This window comes from Melozone crissalis, unplaced genomic scaffold (genome assembly GCF_028551555.1).
Source record: "Melozone crissalis strain CALT ecotype California unplaced genomic scaffold, PUWL_Pcris_2 ptg000032l_1, whole genome shotgun sequence".
NCBI classification, from domain to species: Eukaryota; Metazoa; Chordata; class Aves; order Passeriformes; family Passerellidae; genus Melozone; species Melozone crissalis.
This window is the reverse complement of record NW_026535810.1, coordinates 1,504,300-1,520,983: the sequence shown is the minus strand read 5'-3', so window position 1 is coordinate 1,520,983 and position 16,684 is coordinate 1,504,300. Positions and strand designations below refer to the sequence as shown.

The following is a 16,684-nucleotide window of genomic DNA, read 5'->3' as shown; positions in this document are numbered from 1 at the left end:
AGCCCCTGGGGCCTGGCAGAGGTGCCTAAAAGGGACAGGAGCACCAGGGACCAGCAAAGGAGAGGGACAGGCCTTGAGAGATACCTGGCTGCTGCAGCAGCCCTTCCTCAGAGCAGCATGGAACTTTTGGTGAGCCCTGTGTTCTACAGGTTCTCACTGGGATGTTCTTGACGGACCCTGTGGCCACTTACAGATCTCCAGCAGGGCCAGGAACCCTTCCTCCCATGAGGAGGAGCCCTCATGCTTTGCTGCTGGAGCTGCTCTGTTTCCAGGAGGTGAGTGCAGGCTGGGGGTCTGAGGTGCAGCCATCCCCCATGGGGCGCTGAGAGCTGCTGAGTCCCTCACACCCCCAGAAACAAAAAGGCAAATCCAAGCTTTGCATCATGCGAGGGAGTTGTTTGCTTCGGTTTGTTTTTCTCTTCAAGAAAAACCAGGGGTTTTCAAGTCTGACTCAGGCATTGTGACCTCTGACATCACTTCTGGTTTGCTCTGCAGGCAAAGGTTCTTGTCTCTGTTGGGTTGTTGTCAAAAATATGCTTTTATCTCACCACAAAAACACACTCAGTAAAAGTTATTAAGAAGCCTGGGTTAAAAAAAGAACTGATCTCAAAGTTTTTTTGTTGGTTTGGGGGTTTGTTGGGTTTCTTTTTTTGCATTTATGTAATTATTAGATTTTATCACCCCAAAAACCTTCTAACCTACAAAGCTGGTACAGTAACGGGTACATAGCAAAAAGCAGGCCCAAAGGGTAAGTTTTGAAAGAGATTTAGATGTTAAAATATGAACCAGGCACCTTGTGAGGTTGTTCAGAAATGATTCACCTGGTAAAATGAACCGAGAGCCCAGGCCTCTGAGATCTTCATGCACCCAAATCCCTTCCAAACCCCTCACTACACACAGGACTGAGCTTGGCTTCCCAGAAAGAAACAAGCCTTATGTTTGTGCAGTAGCTGAACTTTCAGAGAAGAAAAGAAGACTGTCAGAGAAACAAACAAGGTTGGGGGTTTTTTTAAAAAATGGTAAGAAATCACCTGTGTATAACCTGGACAAGTCTTGCCAAGTTGCTCTGCCTGGAGCCAAATGAGCTGCAGACACTGCTCACAAGAGGGGATTATGCTGGTGACAGAAAGAAATAAAACAGATTAAAGGAGCTTTACAGGAATAAAATATCAAAGCAAATCCAAGCCCTGGCACAAAGGGGCAGCTCGTGTGTCAGGGAAGCAGAGCCTGCTCAGAGCCTTGTGCTGCAGCAGAGAGCAGAGAGCCTGACCCTGACCTCAGGAGGCTTGGGGGGAGCAGGTCCAGAGCCCCTGTGTGGTGATAAACTGGGGGTGAGGAGGGTCTGAGAAAGGGAGGTGTGAGTGGGCAGCACACAGGGAGCAGGGTCAGACCCTTGCTCTGCTCAGGCCTTTGCTGAGGTCCCTCCTCTATCCCAGGTTGTGCTTTTCCATTTCCCACCAGCTCCAATGCAGCCTCTGTGCCTGCCCCATCCCAAGGAGTCAGCGATGGTTTATTTCTCCTTGTCTTTCCCCAGGTTTTGCCCTGAACTTGCAGCCAGGCAGGCTTTGCTGTTCAGGTTTTTTTGGGGTTTTTTTTAAGCCTATTTTTTTTTTTTTCCTGAATTTATCAAAAGCTACTCAGCCACCAATCCAAACCCCCCACACCATCGCATGGCAGCGTGGTGTCCTTGCTCCTGTGTGACCTCCCTTCATCCCCTTAACTGAAAAGTGTTTTCCCAGCAGTCTCAAGTGCAGGAATCCTGGGGAAAACACCCCTCATGGCCAGCTGGAGATGGAATTGGGGCAGGTAAAGTGCTGGCAGAGGTGTGTGAGCTGCAGCAGGCGCTGCCACCAGGAGTCCCCATCAACCTGCCCGAAGGACACAAAGCTCTAACCTTGGCTGTGAAGGTGAGCAGTGCTTTCCTTGTACAGGATCCTCAGTGCCAGCAGCACAGCAGTTGTGGCAGCTCATGCTCAGTGCTTGACACAAATTACTGAAACTTTACATGACGATTTACGACAAAATAAGAGGGTGTAACTCCCCTCACCCTGACAGCTGCTGGTTGTACCAGGTCAGAGTGAGGTGCAGTAGTACCAACTCACAGTGTGAGGCATTTGTAGCAATTTGCCAAATCAGGGTGAGATGCTCACAGGTCAATCACCTGCAGCTTTGAGGCTCCTGGATATGAACTGCAGGTGCTGTACTGCAGAAGTGGGGGTTGATCATACCGGAGGGGCTGGAATTCCATGTGTTCTCCCAGCCAGGCACCCAGCAAGTTCCAGATTCATCCTGGACTGTTACAGCCCAGACTGTGCCTCCAAGGAGTTGCAGCACCTGCTCAAGACTTTGAACCCAGAGCATCCCTGGGTTTGAAATCCCCTGTGCAGGCAGTGTGATATTGACAGTGACTGGGAACCTCTCCCGTCAGGACCTGATGACCAAGTGGGATCAGGCACTTGAATCTGAAAGCCCAGATCCTGCTTCAGGTCTGTCTTGCTGTTTGTGCTCTCAGTTCCCCTCTTTCACTTTGACGTTTTTTTCCACAGTCTTCGAGGGGTTTTTTGAAGTGGTTTCGCGCGTTTCACACTGATGTCTTATTTTGTTGTAAGTAATCACGTAAAGCTTCACTTGTCACTCCAGAAGTCAGTAATTTCTGTCAACAACCACTTTAAATTTGCTTTTATCACCCGATTCTGTTAAAGAGTGAAGAAAAAGCCATTTTAGTTCTGGTACCAGTTTTAGGGTGGGGGAAGCCAAACCAGAAAGAATGACAGTAACAACAACAGAAACCAACAAAAAAAAATCACATTATCATGGGTTTATTACAATCTTTTTAACCCCAGGGATAAGAAATGCCAGATCTGTAACAGAGAAGGCTGGATGAGCTCTTCTTGGAGCAAACACTGATGGGATTATTTCCAGTTTCTAGGTCCAGTTTTCATCCAAAGGCAGCAGCAGATTGGTGTTAAACCTTCCACCTTTTGAACAAGGGAACACAGCTCACAGGAGTGATGTTTGCTGGGTGCTCAGGGACACTTCAACTCCCAATTATTTTTGAGGGTCATAATGCTTTATCTCTTTAATCAATATCCCTTTATCTCCCTAAAACATATCTTGCTATGTCTCTAAATTATTCATGGCTCACTAGTGTTTGATATCCTGTGGGAATTGCCCAGCACTTTGTACAAACCATCCCTAGACACAGCTGGTGCTCATATGCCCCCCCGACATAGTTTCTGTAACATTCCAGGAGCTTTTCTTCCCATTTTCAATCACCTCTCCTTTCCCATCCATCATTTTGTGTTGACCACTGTTTTTCCTTCATGTTCAGGCCGGGAAGGATCTGTTTGTTCATCGCAGTCCCTCTGCACACAGCTTGGGCACTGTGGGCAGACAGGAGGGAGCAGATGCCATTGGGAAGCTGCCCAGCCCTGCCCTGAGGGACACAGGGACCAGCAGTGCACATGGTCAGTGGCTGGTCACCCCTCCCTGGGGTTGGAAAGGGGAGTGTCACTGTCACTGTCACTGTCCCTGCCAGCCTGACCCCTCCCCACTGCCATCTCCAGGTGTGTTTCCCTCCTCACACCTCAATTTCTGGGCTCCAGGATGAGGGAGCTGCTCTCATGGAAGAGAATCATACAGTTATTTAGGTTGGAAAAGACCTCCAAAGCCACCAAGCCCAACCTGTCACCCATCCCCACCTTCCCAACCAGACCACAGCACTGAATGCCACATCCAAGTCATTCCCTGAACACTTCCAGGGATGGGAACTCCAGCACCTCCCTGGGTAGCCCCTTCCAAGCCTGACCACCCTGCCCATGAAGAAATTCTCATTGATGTCCAACTGTCCAGTGCAGGGCAGATGCCAATTTGGTAAATCTTTTCTTTTTCCTCAAAAAAAGAACTGGAGAGCCAGACCATCACCTAGGACATGATGTGGGCACAAAGCAGGTGAATTCCTCGTGACATTGGGTGTGCCTTTCTCTGCTGTGGCTGACACCATGGGCAGCTGTGCATCCCAATCTGAGCCTGGTGCTGCACAGATTGCTTCCTCCCTCTGGGAGATAAGGATCTGTTAATAACCTGGTGGTGAGATCACAATCATGAGACATTTCTACACCTGCTCAAAGAACTCGGCTGGGTGAAGAATCCCAGCTTGGTGCCACTCTTAAGGTCAGAAATTTACTCACGATTTCACTTCTGCTATTTTATATTTGCCTGAGGAACAACAACGTCAGCACCCCCCTGGAACGACCCTGCTGACTTCCACCACAAACCCCCCTGGATGTCCCCAGAACGTCAGAGGAGGGGCAAGGCCAGAGCTGGGACATCCCAGGCACCTCGGGTTGGCGCTGCCAGGCAGAGGGAGCAGCAGGACAGACGTCAGGGTCCCTCCTGATGTCACTGCAAGGATGTGACTGAGAAGTACAGCTGGGAAAGGGCCACCCTGAACTCACCAAGGCTTCTGTCTGGGCACCCCTGGCTTCCTCCAGACACGGGGACAAACCTTCCCATGGCTCATGTCAGCCAGAGGGAGAAACCGGGCGACAGAGCTGGTGTGTCCATCTCATATTACATAGAGTAAAACTGGTGGAAAATATGAAAAAGTTTTGAATCCAGGATGTAAGAACATCCCATGCTGTGCTTCTCTCAGACTGAATTCCTTCTCCGTAGAAAAAGCCCTGAGTTCTGATTTCCAAGGTCCCCCAGCCTGCACGAGGCACCTGGGAACCCTCTCCTGGAGCTCTGGGGTCTTTCCCACCTCACAATGTCTGTGAGACTGTGTTGAATTCCTGGACATCCCACAGGAATTCCAGTTTTACACACAGGCAGGGGATGGGAAACCAGAGCTAACTTCCTTGTGATGTTCCTTTGCTGAGTGAGTTGCAATTTAACGTGAGGACAATTCAGGATTACACAGTTCAATTCAGTTCTACTCAATATTCCAGTTCAAGTGGAAGCAATGAGAACTGAACCAAAATCTCCCTGAGCAACTTCCTGTGGAATTTATCAGGGGCTGCATTCTCTTTGAGTTTATGGATGAAAGCTGGCTCCCAGCTCCAGCTGCAGCCTGGGCAGCAGGTTTAAATCACTGACATCACTCTCCTGGGTGCTGGAGGGGAGCAGAGGCACCCAGAGACTGGAATACCTGGCAATTTGATTCCTTTTATACAGTTAATTAACTTTGGAATAACAAAGAGGTTCTAGTGGCACAGTGCAATGGTTTTCATGGGCTCAGCTCAGGCCTGGCACTGTCTGAGTTTGGTCTGCCTGCTCACCCAGGATCACAGTTTTGTGAAAAGCAGCTCATGGGGCACCCAAGTTCAGGCAATGTGTCCAAGAGATGGAGTCACTCAGGCAATAGGCTGAAAATATACACAATCAAATTAAGCAAATATTTAATAAATGTACTGAGAACCCTCTGGGTGTAAAACCTGACTGTACAAGAGGTTCGGTGTCATACACAAATTGTTTATTTTAAATATTCCCATTTTAAATATTCCCATTTTAATTATTCCCATTCTTTTAAAGAAAAAACACCTTGCTGGAATGGGCTCTAACACCACAGAATTTGGCATGTACCAAAACTTTGAAGCTGAATCTTGGGACCACGTGCAGAAACCAAGCTGCCTCTCTCCCCCTTGGCTTCAGCCAGCATGGAAATGGGGATGGATGCACCAGAACTCTGCCTGCTGCCTCTCCCTGGAGCAGGGTGAGCACAGAGCACCCCGAGGGGCCCCTGCACATCCCAGGCAGAGCTGTGACCTGGTGTGAAGCCTCTGTTACACCCCTGGATTCCGGGTACTCTGCCGGTACCCAAGGGAAGTCTTTCATCTCAGGTCCTCCTTGGAGGAAGTGGTTATGAGATAAAGCTCTCGAGGCAGGGTACCTGCCTGCGTACCTGGTGAGCAAAGGCACACAGAGCAATAAATAGCTGCAGAGATGGGAGCAGCACCTGAGATAAGTGCTGGGTGAGATAAGTGCCGGGTGAGGTGCGGAGGAGTCGGTGCCGCGCGCTCAGAGAGCGCCGAGGAGAGGGAGGGTCACCTTGTGTGAGCAGAGTAAAACTGTCACAGCTCTCCTGCCCCCAAAAACCCCAAAATCCTCACCCTGAGTACCCCAGCAGCCTGTTCCCTCAGCGCTCCAGAATGGGCTCAGAACCACAGCAGCACTGGGAAGGGTTTGGAGTCGGGCTGGCACCATATCGAGGGAGGGTCTGAAACTGGATCTGAGTCTTCAAAAAGTACCTAAAACATCCCACAGAACCCTCAAAACTACCTTCAGCTTCAGATATATTTAATTTAGGCTGGGATTCCATCCTGTGGTGCCCTGTTTTTCCACCTGGCTGCAGTAACAGCACTGACATAGCCTAAGACAGAGAGGACAAGATGCCAAAGGCATCACTTCTAGGTGAGCCTGGCTCAGGAAAAAAGTGAGTTTGTGAGGAGCTGGAGACATTTCTGTCTGAGGAACAGCCCCTCTATCTGAGGGGTCTGTTCAAGAGCAGAACCCTCTTTGACTCCCAGCCAAACAAAACTGGGTTGGACAGGTAGATCCAAACAAAAAGCAAACACCAAACGAAAGCCACTGGTTTGCACTGGGGGAAGGCATGACACCGACAAAGTGCAGAACCTTCTGGGGAAGACAAAAATACCCAGAAAAAGAAAGGGGGGGAAGTCACTGAGCTGCTGACAGTGTAGGGAGGGAGAAGGGCAGTGAGCAACAGCTCATGGGCAGTCCTGTGTGCTGAGATTTTCATCCTGAACAGCCTTCCCAAAACAGGTCTGGCAGGTTGGGATGGGATGGGATGGGATGGGATGGGATGGGATGGGATGGGATGGGATGGGATGGGGTGGGATGGGATGGGATGGGATGGGATGGGATGGGATGGGATGGGATGGGATGGGATGGGATCCCCTGTTTCCTCCAGCACTGAGGACTCCACTGATGAAGCAGGATTTGCTGGGGTGAGGAGGTAAGAAAGATCCTCCTTCCCCTGTTTCCTTCACCACAGACCATTCCTCATGTGTCAGCCCAAAAGCAGAGCCCTCTCCACTTCCCCAAGTGTCAGTGACAGCTCTGGGTGTGCAGAGCACGCCGAGCAGCACCGGAGCACCTCCAGAGCTCAGCACAGCTCTGAGCACCAGAGGAGGAGGAGGAGGAGGAGGAGGAGGAAGAGGAGGAGGAGGAGGAGGGTCCACTGCATGCCAGTGACATCAGGGTGCCCGTGAGCTCTTCACGGGGGTGCAGGAAGTATAAATCAGAGTTCCCCGAGGAGGGTCCCTGGCAGGAGCAGGGCAGGCTGTGCTGCAGTGGGTGATGCTCTCCCTACCTCTGTGACTGGATCCTGCTGGAACCACACCATGGATGGGGGTGAGTACCTGGGCTGCAGCCTTGGGCTGTGCCTCCAGCTTTGTTAATGATGCCCGGTCCCTGTCCTGTGACACAGGAGTGCAGCACTTCTATTAGAGTACTTAAACAGTATAAAAGACTTTCACCTTCCTCATTTTTACTATTAAAAAAAAAAAAAAAAATCATAGTTCTGTTTTAGAAGCTCAAAAACCTCAAATCACTTCAGAAACAAACACAAAAAAAGAGGTTGGGAGGCAATTGGCAATTTTAAGGGGCCTTTTTGTTCCGAAACAAATGGAATCTTGCATAATTCACACCTTTTCTTCTGTGTTCTTAATTTAAAAAAATAAAGAGAGATATATATATAGAGAGAGAGAACACTCACCCTGGCAACATTTTAATTCAGTGAATCGATCAAGGAATTGGGAGGAAGAAGAGCTGAGTTTGTTCATTAGGTCCATCCAATCTTTTGCAAGTTATTTCTATTTTAAAATATCTGCAGGAGCACTGGGGGCAGCAGGATGCATTGGAGATGCAGGAGGTTCTGGAGATGGTCAGGGGGATGGATGCAAGAAGTTCTGGGGAATAAAGGAAGCTCTGGGGATGCTCCAGGGATGCAGGGTGCTCCAGAGATGGGGATGCAGGGAAAAGAGGGAGCAGGTCCCACCGGACCCTCCAGGCAGGATCAGGGTATGAGTTTAGGCAGTTTTCTTTCTCCTCAGAGCCTCTGGCAATCAATGGCTTAGGAAATTCCTGGATTTTGGAATGCCTGCATCCAAACAAACACCAAATTGGACCTGCTCACCACACATCATTCTTCTCGTTTAAACTTTTGGCCTCTGCATCATCCTGTGGGTGCATTGTGGGCTGCTTGCTCCAAGGGGTTCAGTGTCTGGGGGCAGCTCCTGGGAAAGGTCAATCAGGACAGGGAAAATAAAGAGTTAGTGAGAACCTGACCAGATTATGATAATGTTCCTGCTTTGGGTTTTTTGTTCTACTATTGTATTTCAGAGGAATATTTCATTTTCCTGGAAGATGCAACACCGTGGTGCTTTCTTTAAAACACACCTGGCTCACTTCTGCAGGAAATTTTTGACTTGCTTCTTTCTCCTTATCTTGTCTTTTGATTCACAGTTTCCTGAAAGGAGTGGAGGTCGATAATTATTAACTTTCTTCTGTGATAGAGCAGTGAACACATGAAATAAGAGCATGACGGGGTTTCACTGGCTCCTCTCACTCCTGAGATGACAGTGTCCTTCCTCTGCCAGTTGTGAGGAGGGGAAGGGGGAGAACAGGCTGCTAACTGCCAGTAGTCATTAGATCACTTAAGTATGATTAACTTTTCTCAGAAATATCTGGTTCTTCCCCCAAAAGCCTCCTGTACTGCTGGAGAAGGGGCACCAGAAGCTGGTACATGTATTACACACGGAGAGCAGGTTAATCACTGCCTACACGTGTGCTGAGACTTTGCAATTCCAGGTGGCCCAAAAACCTTCTTTCACCATGAGGGTTTGGCCAGAGCAGGTTTGCTCAGCTTTGCCAATGCTTCCTAAAGCATTCCCAGCTCCTGTTTTTCTGTCATGCATCTGATCCCTAAAGCATCCCCAGCTCCTTCTTTGCCCTCATGCATCCCTTGGCTCTATCAGCAGCCAGAGCCTCAGGAGCTGCCCTGCTCATTTGTGTGATCTCATTAATCGCCCTCAGGGCTGGGTCTCTCTCCTCTTCCAGGCAGATCTCCTGACACCGAATATTTCCACTGTCAGAGGCCTTTCTGGGTGCACCTGGTGGGATTCACTGCTCCTGCAGCTGCCCTTGCCTTGCTCACATTTAGGAGCTGATGCTGAGGGAGATCCAGATGAGCTGGGAGGGATCTGCCTGTCCAAAATTCACCCCCATTCTGCCACAGCAGTGTCCCCATGTGCCCACCCCAGGCACCTGAACTGGGGCTTAAAACCACCTGGTTCTTTCTCTTTGCTATTGAGAGAGCCAGAACAGCTCAGCAGCTGCCAAGGGATGAATCCCCCACCACCTTGGGCTTAGTCTGTGGAGGAAAATTGTAAAACTGAGGGGTTCCCATCCCCTGTCATGAACAGATCCCTTTTTTCCTTCTCTCCCATGGAGCAATTCCACTTTCCATCCATTTCCAGGTCCTTCAGGACAAGAATGGCCTCAAAGCAGCACCTCCTTCCTTCCCTCCCATGGAGCAATTGCACTTTCCATCCATTTCCAGGTTCTTCAGGACAGGAATGGCCTCAAAGCAGCTGAGACACACAGGGGGCTGCCACGGGGCTGTAGGGCCAGGCTGACTCATTGGCTGTGGTGGGGTTTTGGTGTATTTTTATAAATGAGGTTTCTAGTTCAACTGGCTGCAGGGACTTTTGAGAGGGTTTTTTTTTTTTTTCCCTCAATATTTTGAGGAACAAAACTTTTAGAAAGCTTGAAGAAAATACCCACAGCAGCCAACTGCCAGGAGGTGTAAAAAGGAAAGAAAAAGTAAAGAAATGCACCTAAAATGCCTGATAAGCTGCAGAGCAAGAATCCTGTCATGATAATTGCTTCTGCCCACTGCCCCAGACCACAGGACAAGTTGGGGAGATGCAAGTCCTGTCCAGTCTGACTGAAACCAGTGACACCAGCGTGCTGAAACTGGCACAGAGGGAGCAGGAGGCAGCAGGGCCTCTGTGCTTGTGCTTTTGCAAATGTGTAATCTGAGGTGGGGGCACAGAAGAGGGGCAGAAACAGCACAGGGCTCTCTTCATATTGAAAAGTCATTTGACATTTAAGACAGTTGAAACAGCAACTGAAAAAGTGGAGAAAAAAGAAACTTACGATGATCTTCAAAGGAATGATATCAGCTGAACTGTTTCAGGAGTTGGTTGAGTCACGTTCTCGGTCCTGTTTTTCTAGACCTTCACAGGGTGATAAGAAAACAGAGCAGAGCAAAGGAGCCCTCACCAGGGCTGGGGCTGGGTCAGATGAAGTCAGGGCTGGACCTGGAGTTTGCAAACCAAGCCACAGAGAGAGGATGGAGTCTGGTTTACATGGATGCTTTTCCTTCATGGGATGAGGGTGGTTCTTCTCTGCCTCTCATCCAGCAGCCACAGGGGCAATTTCCTGCTGGGGCTGAGCTGCCAGCACAGGAACTCATCACCCATCCACAGGCAGCCAGGAGCACCAGCTCCAGCAGTGCCAGGGAAACCAGGCTGCTCAGAAGGTGCAGCACAATGCTGAAGGCTGCTGTGGTGTTTCCAGGGTCAGACACTCTGTATTCCAGGCAGGAAGGGCAGCCACAGCTTGCTTAAACCCACCTAGTGGGTCCCAGTCCTTGGGGCTTTTGGTGTATTTCCTGTATCATATGCAAAAGCCAGGGCAGCAGTTAGAGGGGTGACAACCACAGCAGACACCAAAGCTCTTCCTGCAGTCTGGGACTGATCAGAGGGAAAGGCCCTGGCTGGACAGAGCAGCCAGAGCCTCCCTTCACCCTCAGTCCCTGCCCTGCACTCCTGAGTCCCCCCAGGTTCCTCCTGAGCTCCCGTGGGAACCCCTCAGATACCCCCAGGAAGGTCTGGAGAAGGTGAGGGGAGGATGAACACAGCTGAGCACACAGCTGCAGGGGCATCAGAGATGAAAATAAGGGGGGAAGGTGAGACAGAGCTTCCAGGAGGCCTCAGGGGAGGTGCTCACACAGGCCTGGGGATGAGCACCACGAGTTTCCCACGTGGCTGAGGATCTCTCTGAGCCACACATCACCCTCAGGTGTCAAAAACATCCCCACTCACAGGTAACTCTGTCTGATATTAGTGAAGCTGTTGCATGTGACTTAACACAAGGGCTTGTAGTTGCCTGTAGTGGGAGTTCATCATCCTGGTGCAGTGCAACGTGAGCAGGAGCCTGGCACAAAACTGCAACCAAGCAGGCACTGAGCACAGGAATCAGCCACACTCATGAGCAACCAGGCCGTGAGGAGCAAGGCAGAGTTCTAGGAGGAACAAGCCAAAGGTATCTCCTTGCTGAGCACCCCCAGAGCAGAAAACCCACAGGGAGTGAGGGGCTGCAGGGACCACCCAGTGCCTGGAGGGACATCCTGGGCCAAGGCACCCCTCAGGGAGGGACACATCTCCTCCTCACACCCGAGTGGAGCTCAGGGCTGTCTCACTGTCCCCTTCCAGCTGAGCAACTTTCAGCGGCAGCTGCTTGAGGTAGATGCTGGTAGGAGCTGTAAAACCAGTGAGGAGAAAGCTTTCCCTGGCCCCTGCCCTGCTAACCACAGCAGGAAGAGCTGCTCGGCTGAGATTGCTCTCACCACCACCATACCTGGCTCTAAATTCAGCTTTTCCTCCCAGCTGTCAGCATCCTGTATTTTCTCATCCCAAGGCAGCAGAAGCCAACTCTTGACATTTAGAGACAAGCAATAAATTTCAGCCAGCTCCAGTTCTATCTGTCCCAGGGGAGCTGAGCTCTCCTCTCCACAGCCCAGGCACCACACGGGCACAGCTGGGCCGGATTTATGGCCCTCACAGTTGGGTATTTTCACATGGATTGAGCTGCACCCTCACTGCTCAGACACCAGGGAACAGGCTGCTGGCTGCCTGCAGGGAAAAAATAATGGAAAAAATCAAAATGGGTGCACTGTGCCCAAGTTTAGAGTCCTCAGCTCTCAGCTTTCACTGCACAGGGTCCTGAAGACATCCCTGCTCACTGCAGGGGGTTGGACTGAATGACATTTAGAGACCCTTTCCAACCCAAACTGTTCCATGAATCCATGAAGCCAGAGGGACCAAACTCCTGAGACTCCACCATGCTCTGACAGCAACGCTCATGACCCTGGGTTATCTTGCTGGCATCTTCCCCAGGCTCTGGTTTCCTCAGTGGTGAGGGTTCTGCAGGGTTCACAGCGCCATGGACAGCATTACCCACTGCTTTTTCAAAGTAAGAACCATGTGGAAACCCCCAGTCAGCCACTAACACAGCATCTCCTTCTTCCCTAGGCAAGCAGCTAAAGGTCACCCTTGTTTTCAGCCTGCCACTCGTTTTTCAGGTAAGATGTTTTCAACAACATTGTTGAAATCCAGCTGGTTTGGTGCTGTGGGTAAAGGGAGATCTCAAAAACTCAGAGCAGCCACCCACAGTCCCAGAAATGTGTGGGGACACAGCTGCTCACCCCAGGATCCAGCTGTGGGAGGTGGGAGGTGAGAGCAGAGCCCAGCTACAGAAAAACAAACACGAGAAACAAAACCAAGCAGAGAAAAATGGTGGGAAACGCAGTTTTTCAGATATCCTGGGCTGTGTGAGTCCACTCTTAACCCCAAAATGAGCATTTCCAGGACAGATAGGAGCGCACCACATTGATTGCAGGGACCAGATAATTCCTGCTCCCTGCAAATTCCTGGTCAAGGTGCTGGCTCTGACCAAACCCAGAGCTGAGAGGGATGGGCCTGAGGAGGAAGAGCTCAGCATCCTGCCCTGCCTGGTGCTCAGAGTGCCCTGGCCCAGCAAGGAGGACCCCAAACACAGAGCTGTGCCACGATCTGCTCCCAAACCCAGGGGCTGGTCCTGGTGTCCTTGGTCCTTTGGCTGCAGTGGCCACCTCCCAGCCCGTGGGGCTCTCTGGAGCAGAGCAGAGCAGCCCCTGCTTTTCCCTTTCACTGCTGGCAGCCTGGCAGGATGTGGTGAAAGCCAAACCTGCCGAGATGGAGAGAACCGAGATGCTCTCCGATAAAGGGTGGGGGTATCCAGGGGAAACCTTTCATGTCTGTGAGATGGGGAGAAGGTTCTGGAGACTAATAAGTCACAAAAGCAGGGCACGGATACCGCAGGCTCTGTCTGCCCCACAGGTTATGGCAGTGTAGGAAGATGAAACGAGGATAATCAGAACTGAAATCGGGGGCCTGAATGAGATGCTGGCCCGACACGGAAGCAGCTTCCTGCTGCACTCACTGCATTTCCTCACGTTCTCACAGGCACCTCCGCTGATTTTTAATTTAGCTCAAGGATGTTTTATTTCTCACATTTTATCTAACAGCCGGCTGTGCGCACACAGCTGGAGGTGGGTCATGGAACACTCTGGAAAGCTGCCACACATCTGAGGGCTTGCAGATGTTACTTTGGCCGAGCACGAAACATTTCTGGTGGAATTCCCACTTGGAGCCCCCCAAAAAGCCCCAGACCTCACATATTTATGGGAAACACTTTCAGCCACGAGGTTGTGTCAGCTCTGTTTGTGCTGTTGGCCTGAGACAGCACTTGGGAACTCCCTGGGACTTCTCTCCAGGCTCCTTTCCTTGCACAGCCACACCGCCAACACAGCCCTTGTCCCAACACACTCTTCTTCTTTTTCCTCTTCTAGTTCTGCACTGGGGACAATGTCACTGATTACTATGACTCCAACAGCACCATTGACTACAGCATGTTCGAGTCCCTGTGTGAGAAGGAGGAGGTCCGAAACTTCCGTGCTGCCTTCCTCCCGGCCATGTACAGCCTCATCTGCTTCACTGGGCTGCTGGGCAACGGGCTGGTCATGCTCACCTACATCTACTTCAAGAGGCTGAAGACCATGACAGACATCTACTTGCTGAACCTGGCTGTGGCAGACATCCTCTTCCTGCTGACCCTTCCCTTCTGGGCCGCGAGCGCGGCCACACATTGGCTTTTTGGGCCTGTTGCCTGCAAAGCTGTCTACTGCATCTGCAAAATGAGTTTCTTCAGTGGGATGCTGCTCCTGCTGTCCATCAGCATTGACAGGTACTTTGCCATTGTCCAGGCAGCCTCAGCCCATCGCCTGCGGCCCCGGATGATCTTCATCAGCAAGGTGACCTGCTTCCTCATCTGGCTCCTGGCCTTCATCCTGTCCATCCCTGAGCTGGTTCACAGTGGTGTGAACAACTCAGAGAGCAGCCCCCGTTGTTCCATCATTGCTGATGACTTGCAGACCTTCAACACTGGCATCAAAGTGTCCCAAATGGTGTTTGGCTTCTTAATTCCCCTCCTGGTCATGTCTTTCTGCTACCTCATCATCATCAAAACGTTGCTCCAGGCCCGCAACTTTGAGAAGAACAAAGCCATCAAGGTCATCATCGCCGTGGTCATCGTCTTTGTCGTCTTCCAGCTGCCTTACAACGGCGTCATGCTGGCCAAGACCATCTCAGCCTTCAACCAGACCAGCTCGTGTGAGGAGAGCAAGAAGCTGGACGTGGCAGATGACGTGACCTACACCCTGGCCTGCTTCCGATGCTGCCTCAACCCGTTCCTCTACGCCTTCATCGGCGTCAAATTCCGCACCGACCTCTTCAAGCTGCTGAAGGAGCTGGGCTGCCTGAGCCAGGAGCGCCTCTGGCAGCTCACCTCGTGCCGTGACAACAAGAGGAGCTCCTTCGCCATGGAGACAGAGACAACCACCACCTTCTCCCCGTGAGCCCAGCTCCAGGCACGCCTTGGTGGAGCTTGAAATGGTTTCGGACGTTTTCTGGACTCCTGGCAGAGCAAGACCTGCCACACTGCAGAGAAGGGGGAAATGCAGGAGCCTCCTCCTGTTTCAAGCAGCAAGGGCTGCTGGCCAATGTACCATGGGTGGAGAGACTTCACAACAGAGCTGTCACTAACAGCAAAGCAAGGGAGAGGTGGTGAGTCTGCAATTCCTCCTGTCATTTCACCTTCAGCTTAGTCTTTCCCTGTCAAAATGAGAAACGCTCAAAATAGAACATTTTCCCTAAAAGCGACAAGTACCAAGAGAAAACAGACGTTGGTGCAGCAGAACTGCCTGGGAGCATCAGCCTTGCTTTCGATGCTGATTTTAACAAGACAACAACTCTGCAACCCCACAGAAATGCCCTTGCACTGAGTCAGTCTGAGGCCAACCCGCACCCGCAGCCTCGGGCTCGATCCAGCCCCAGCTGTGGAGTATCCGAGCACACAACTGCTCTGCCTCCCCCCATGAAATGTGAGACATGACCACAGCTAATGCAAAATCCATACAAACTCAAGCCATAATTTCAATTACTTTTTATAACATTGTAGCCACTCGTAGCTCTGTCAGGAAAAGTACAAATTCTACTTTACTTCTGCCTGTATCCTGTTTCTGGGCTATCACCTGCTGACCTTGAGATAAATATGAATGTGGGTTTTTTCTTCCCTTCCCAGCCATTCTAGCAGGACTTCAGCTGCCTTTGAAGTCAGATCTGTATTTCACTCATAAGCTACTGGGGCGTGTTTTGCATCGGTGCTGTCGGCACCAACAAAGACACCGCTGGCTGAGGTTTGATCTGAGCACTGTTCCACCTCTGCCAGGGCCACAAACAGCAGATTATTGTCATGGAAAATCAGACCTTGGAGGAGCCCAGACTGTAATTCCAGTGGGTGCTTTCACAGGAAGAGCAAAGATTCCTGATGACAGATGAATGCTCTGGGAAGTGCTGAACGTCAGCTGGGAGGAGCTGCTGCACAGCCTGGGCAGCTGTCCCTGTCCTGTGCTCCTGTCCCTGTCCCTGTCCTGTGCTCCTGTCCCTGTCCTTGTCCTGTGCTCCTGTCCCTGTCCTTGTGCTCCTGTCCCTGTCCTGTGCTCCTGTCCCTGTCCTTGTGCTCCTGTCCCTGTCCCTGCCCTTGCCCTGTGCAGCTATCCCTGTCCTTGTTCTTGTCCTGTGCTCCTGTCCCTGTCCTTGTCCTGTGCTCCTGTCCCTGTCCTTGTGCTCCTGTCCCTGTCCTTGTCCTGTGCTCCTGTCCCTGTCCTTGTGCTCCTGTCCCTGTCCTTGCCCTGTGCTGCTGTCCCTGTCCTGTGCTCCTGTCCCTGTCCTTGTGCTCCTGTCCCTGTTCTTGTCCTGTGCTCCTGCCCCTGTCCTTGTCCTGTGCTCCTGTCCCTGTCCTTGCCCTGTGCTGCTGTCCCTGTCCTGTGCTCCTGTCCCACAGCACCCAGCTCTCCCAGAGCCATCACCAGTGCAGAGAGGTCTCAGCCTGGAGCTGCTCCCAGGGCTGCCAGGGGAGACATGTCCATGTTCCCCTGAGCACACAGAGCCCTGAGCAGCAAAACACTCACCAAACAGACATTTATCCTGTTTTTCAAAGCCTGGATCCACCAGGAGCGACACAGAGAACTCTCTGGTTCAAGGGTTGGAGAGCACTGCTTTAGAGAATTGAGGATTAAACTTCCAAGGCAGAATTCACTGTCTGGGTTTGAGACAGCAGTGGCTGTCACCAAATCTAAATAAACTCTCCATAAACCATTTACCTCTGGTGCATGGGATTTTTGTCAAGGGCTGAGATTCGGGAAGAGAGGATTCTGCTTTGTGTTACCTATCTGTGCTCAACTGTTGAACTCATTTTCATTTACAGTGCCCAGGTA

At 51.1% G+C, this 16,684-nt stretch overlaps 1 protein-coding gene across 1 annotated transcript; it reads left to right on the top strand.

The window, feature by feature from the left end:
- The first annotated feature begins 7,364 nt into the window (after window positions 1-7,364).
- On the top strand, window positions 7,365-14,764 carry CCR7 (C-C motif chemokine receptor 7). Its single transcript, XM_054281638.1, has 3 exons — window positions 7,365-7,374; window positions 12,342-12,391; window positions 13,700-14,764. Exons 1-3 carry the CDS (start codon window positions 7,365-7,367, stop codon window positions 14,762-14,764), a joined length of 1,125 nt encoding a protein of 374 aa, XP_054137613.1.
- Window positions 14,765-16,684: the final 1,920 nt, after the last annotated feature.

Bases quoted from the DNA above. Each gene is read 5' to 3' on its own strand.
- CCR7 (XM_054281638.1), top strand. The intron at 12,392-13,699 runs GTAAGATGTTTT...TTCCTCTTCTAG, and splicing joins GCCTGCCACTCGTTTTTCAG to TTCTGCACTGGGGACAATGT.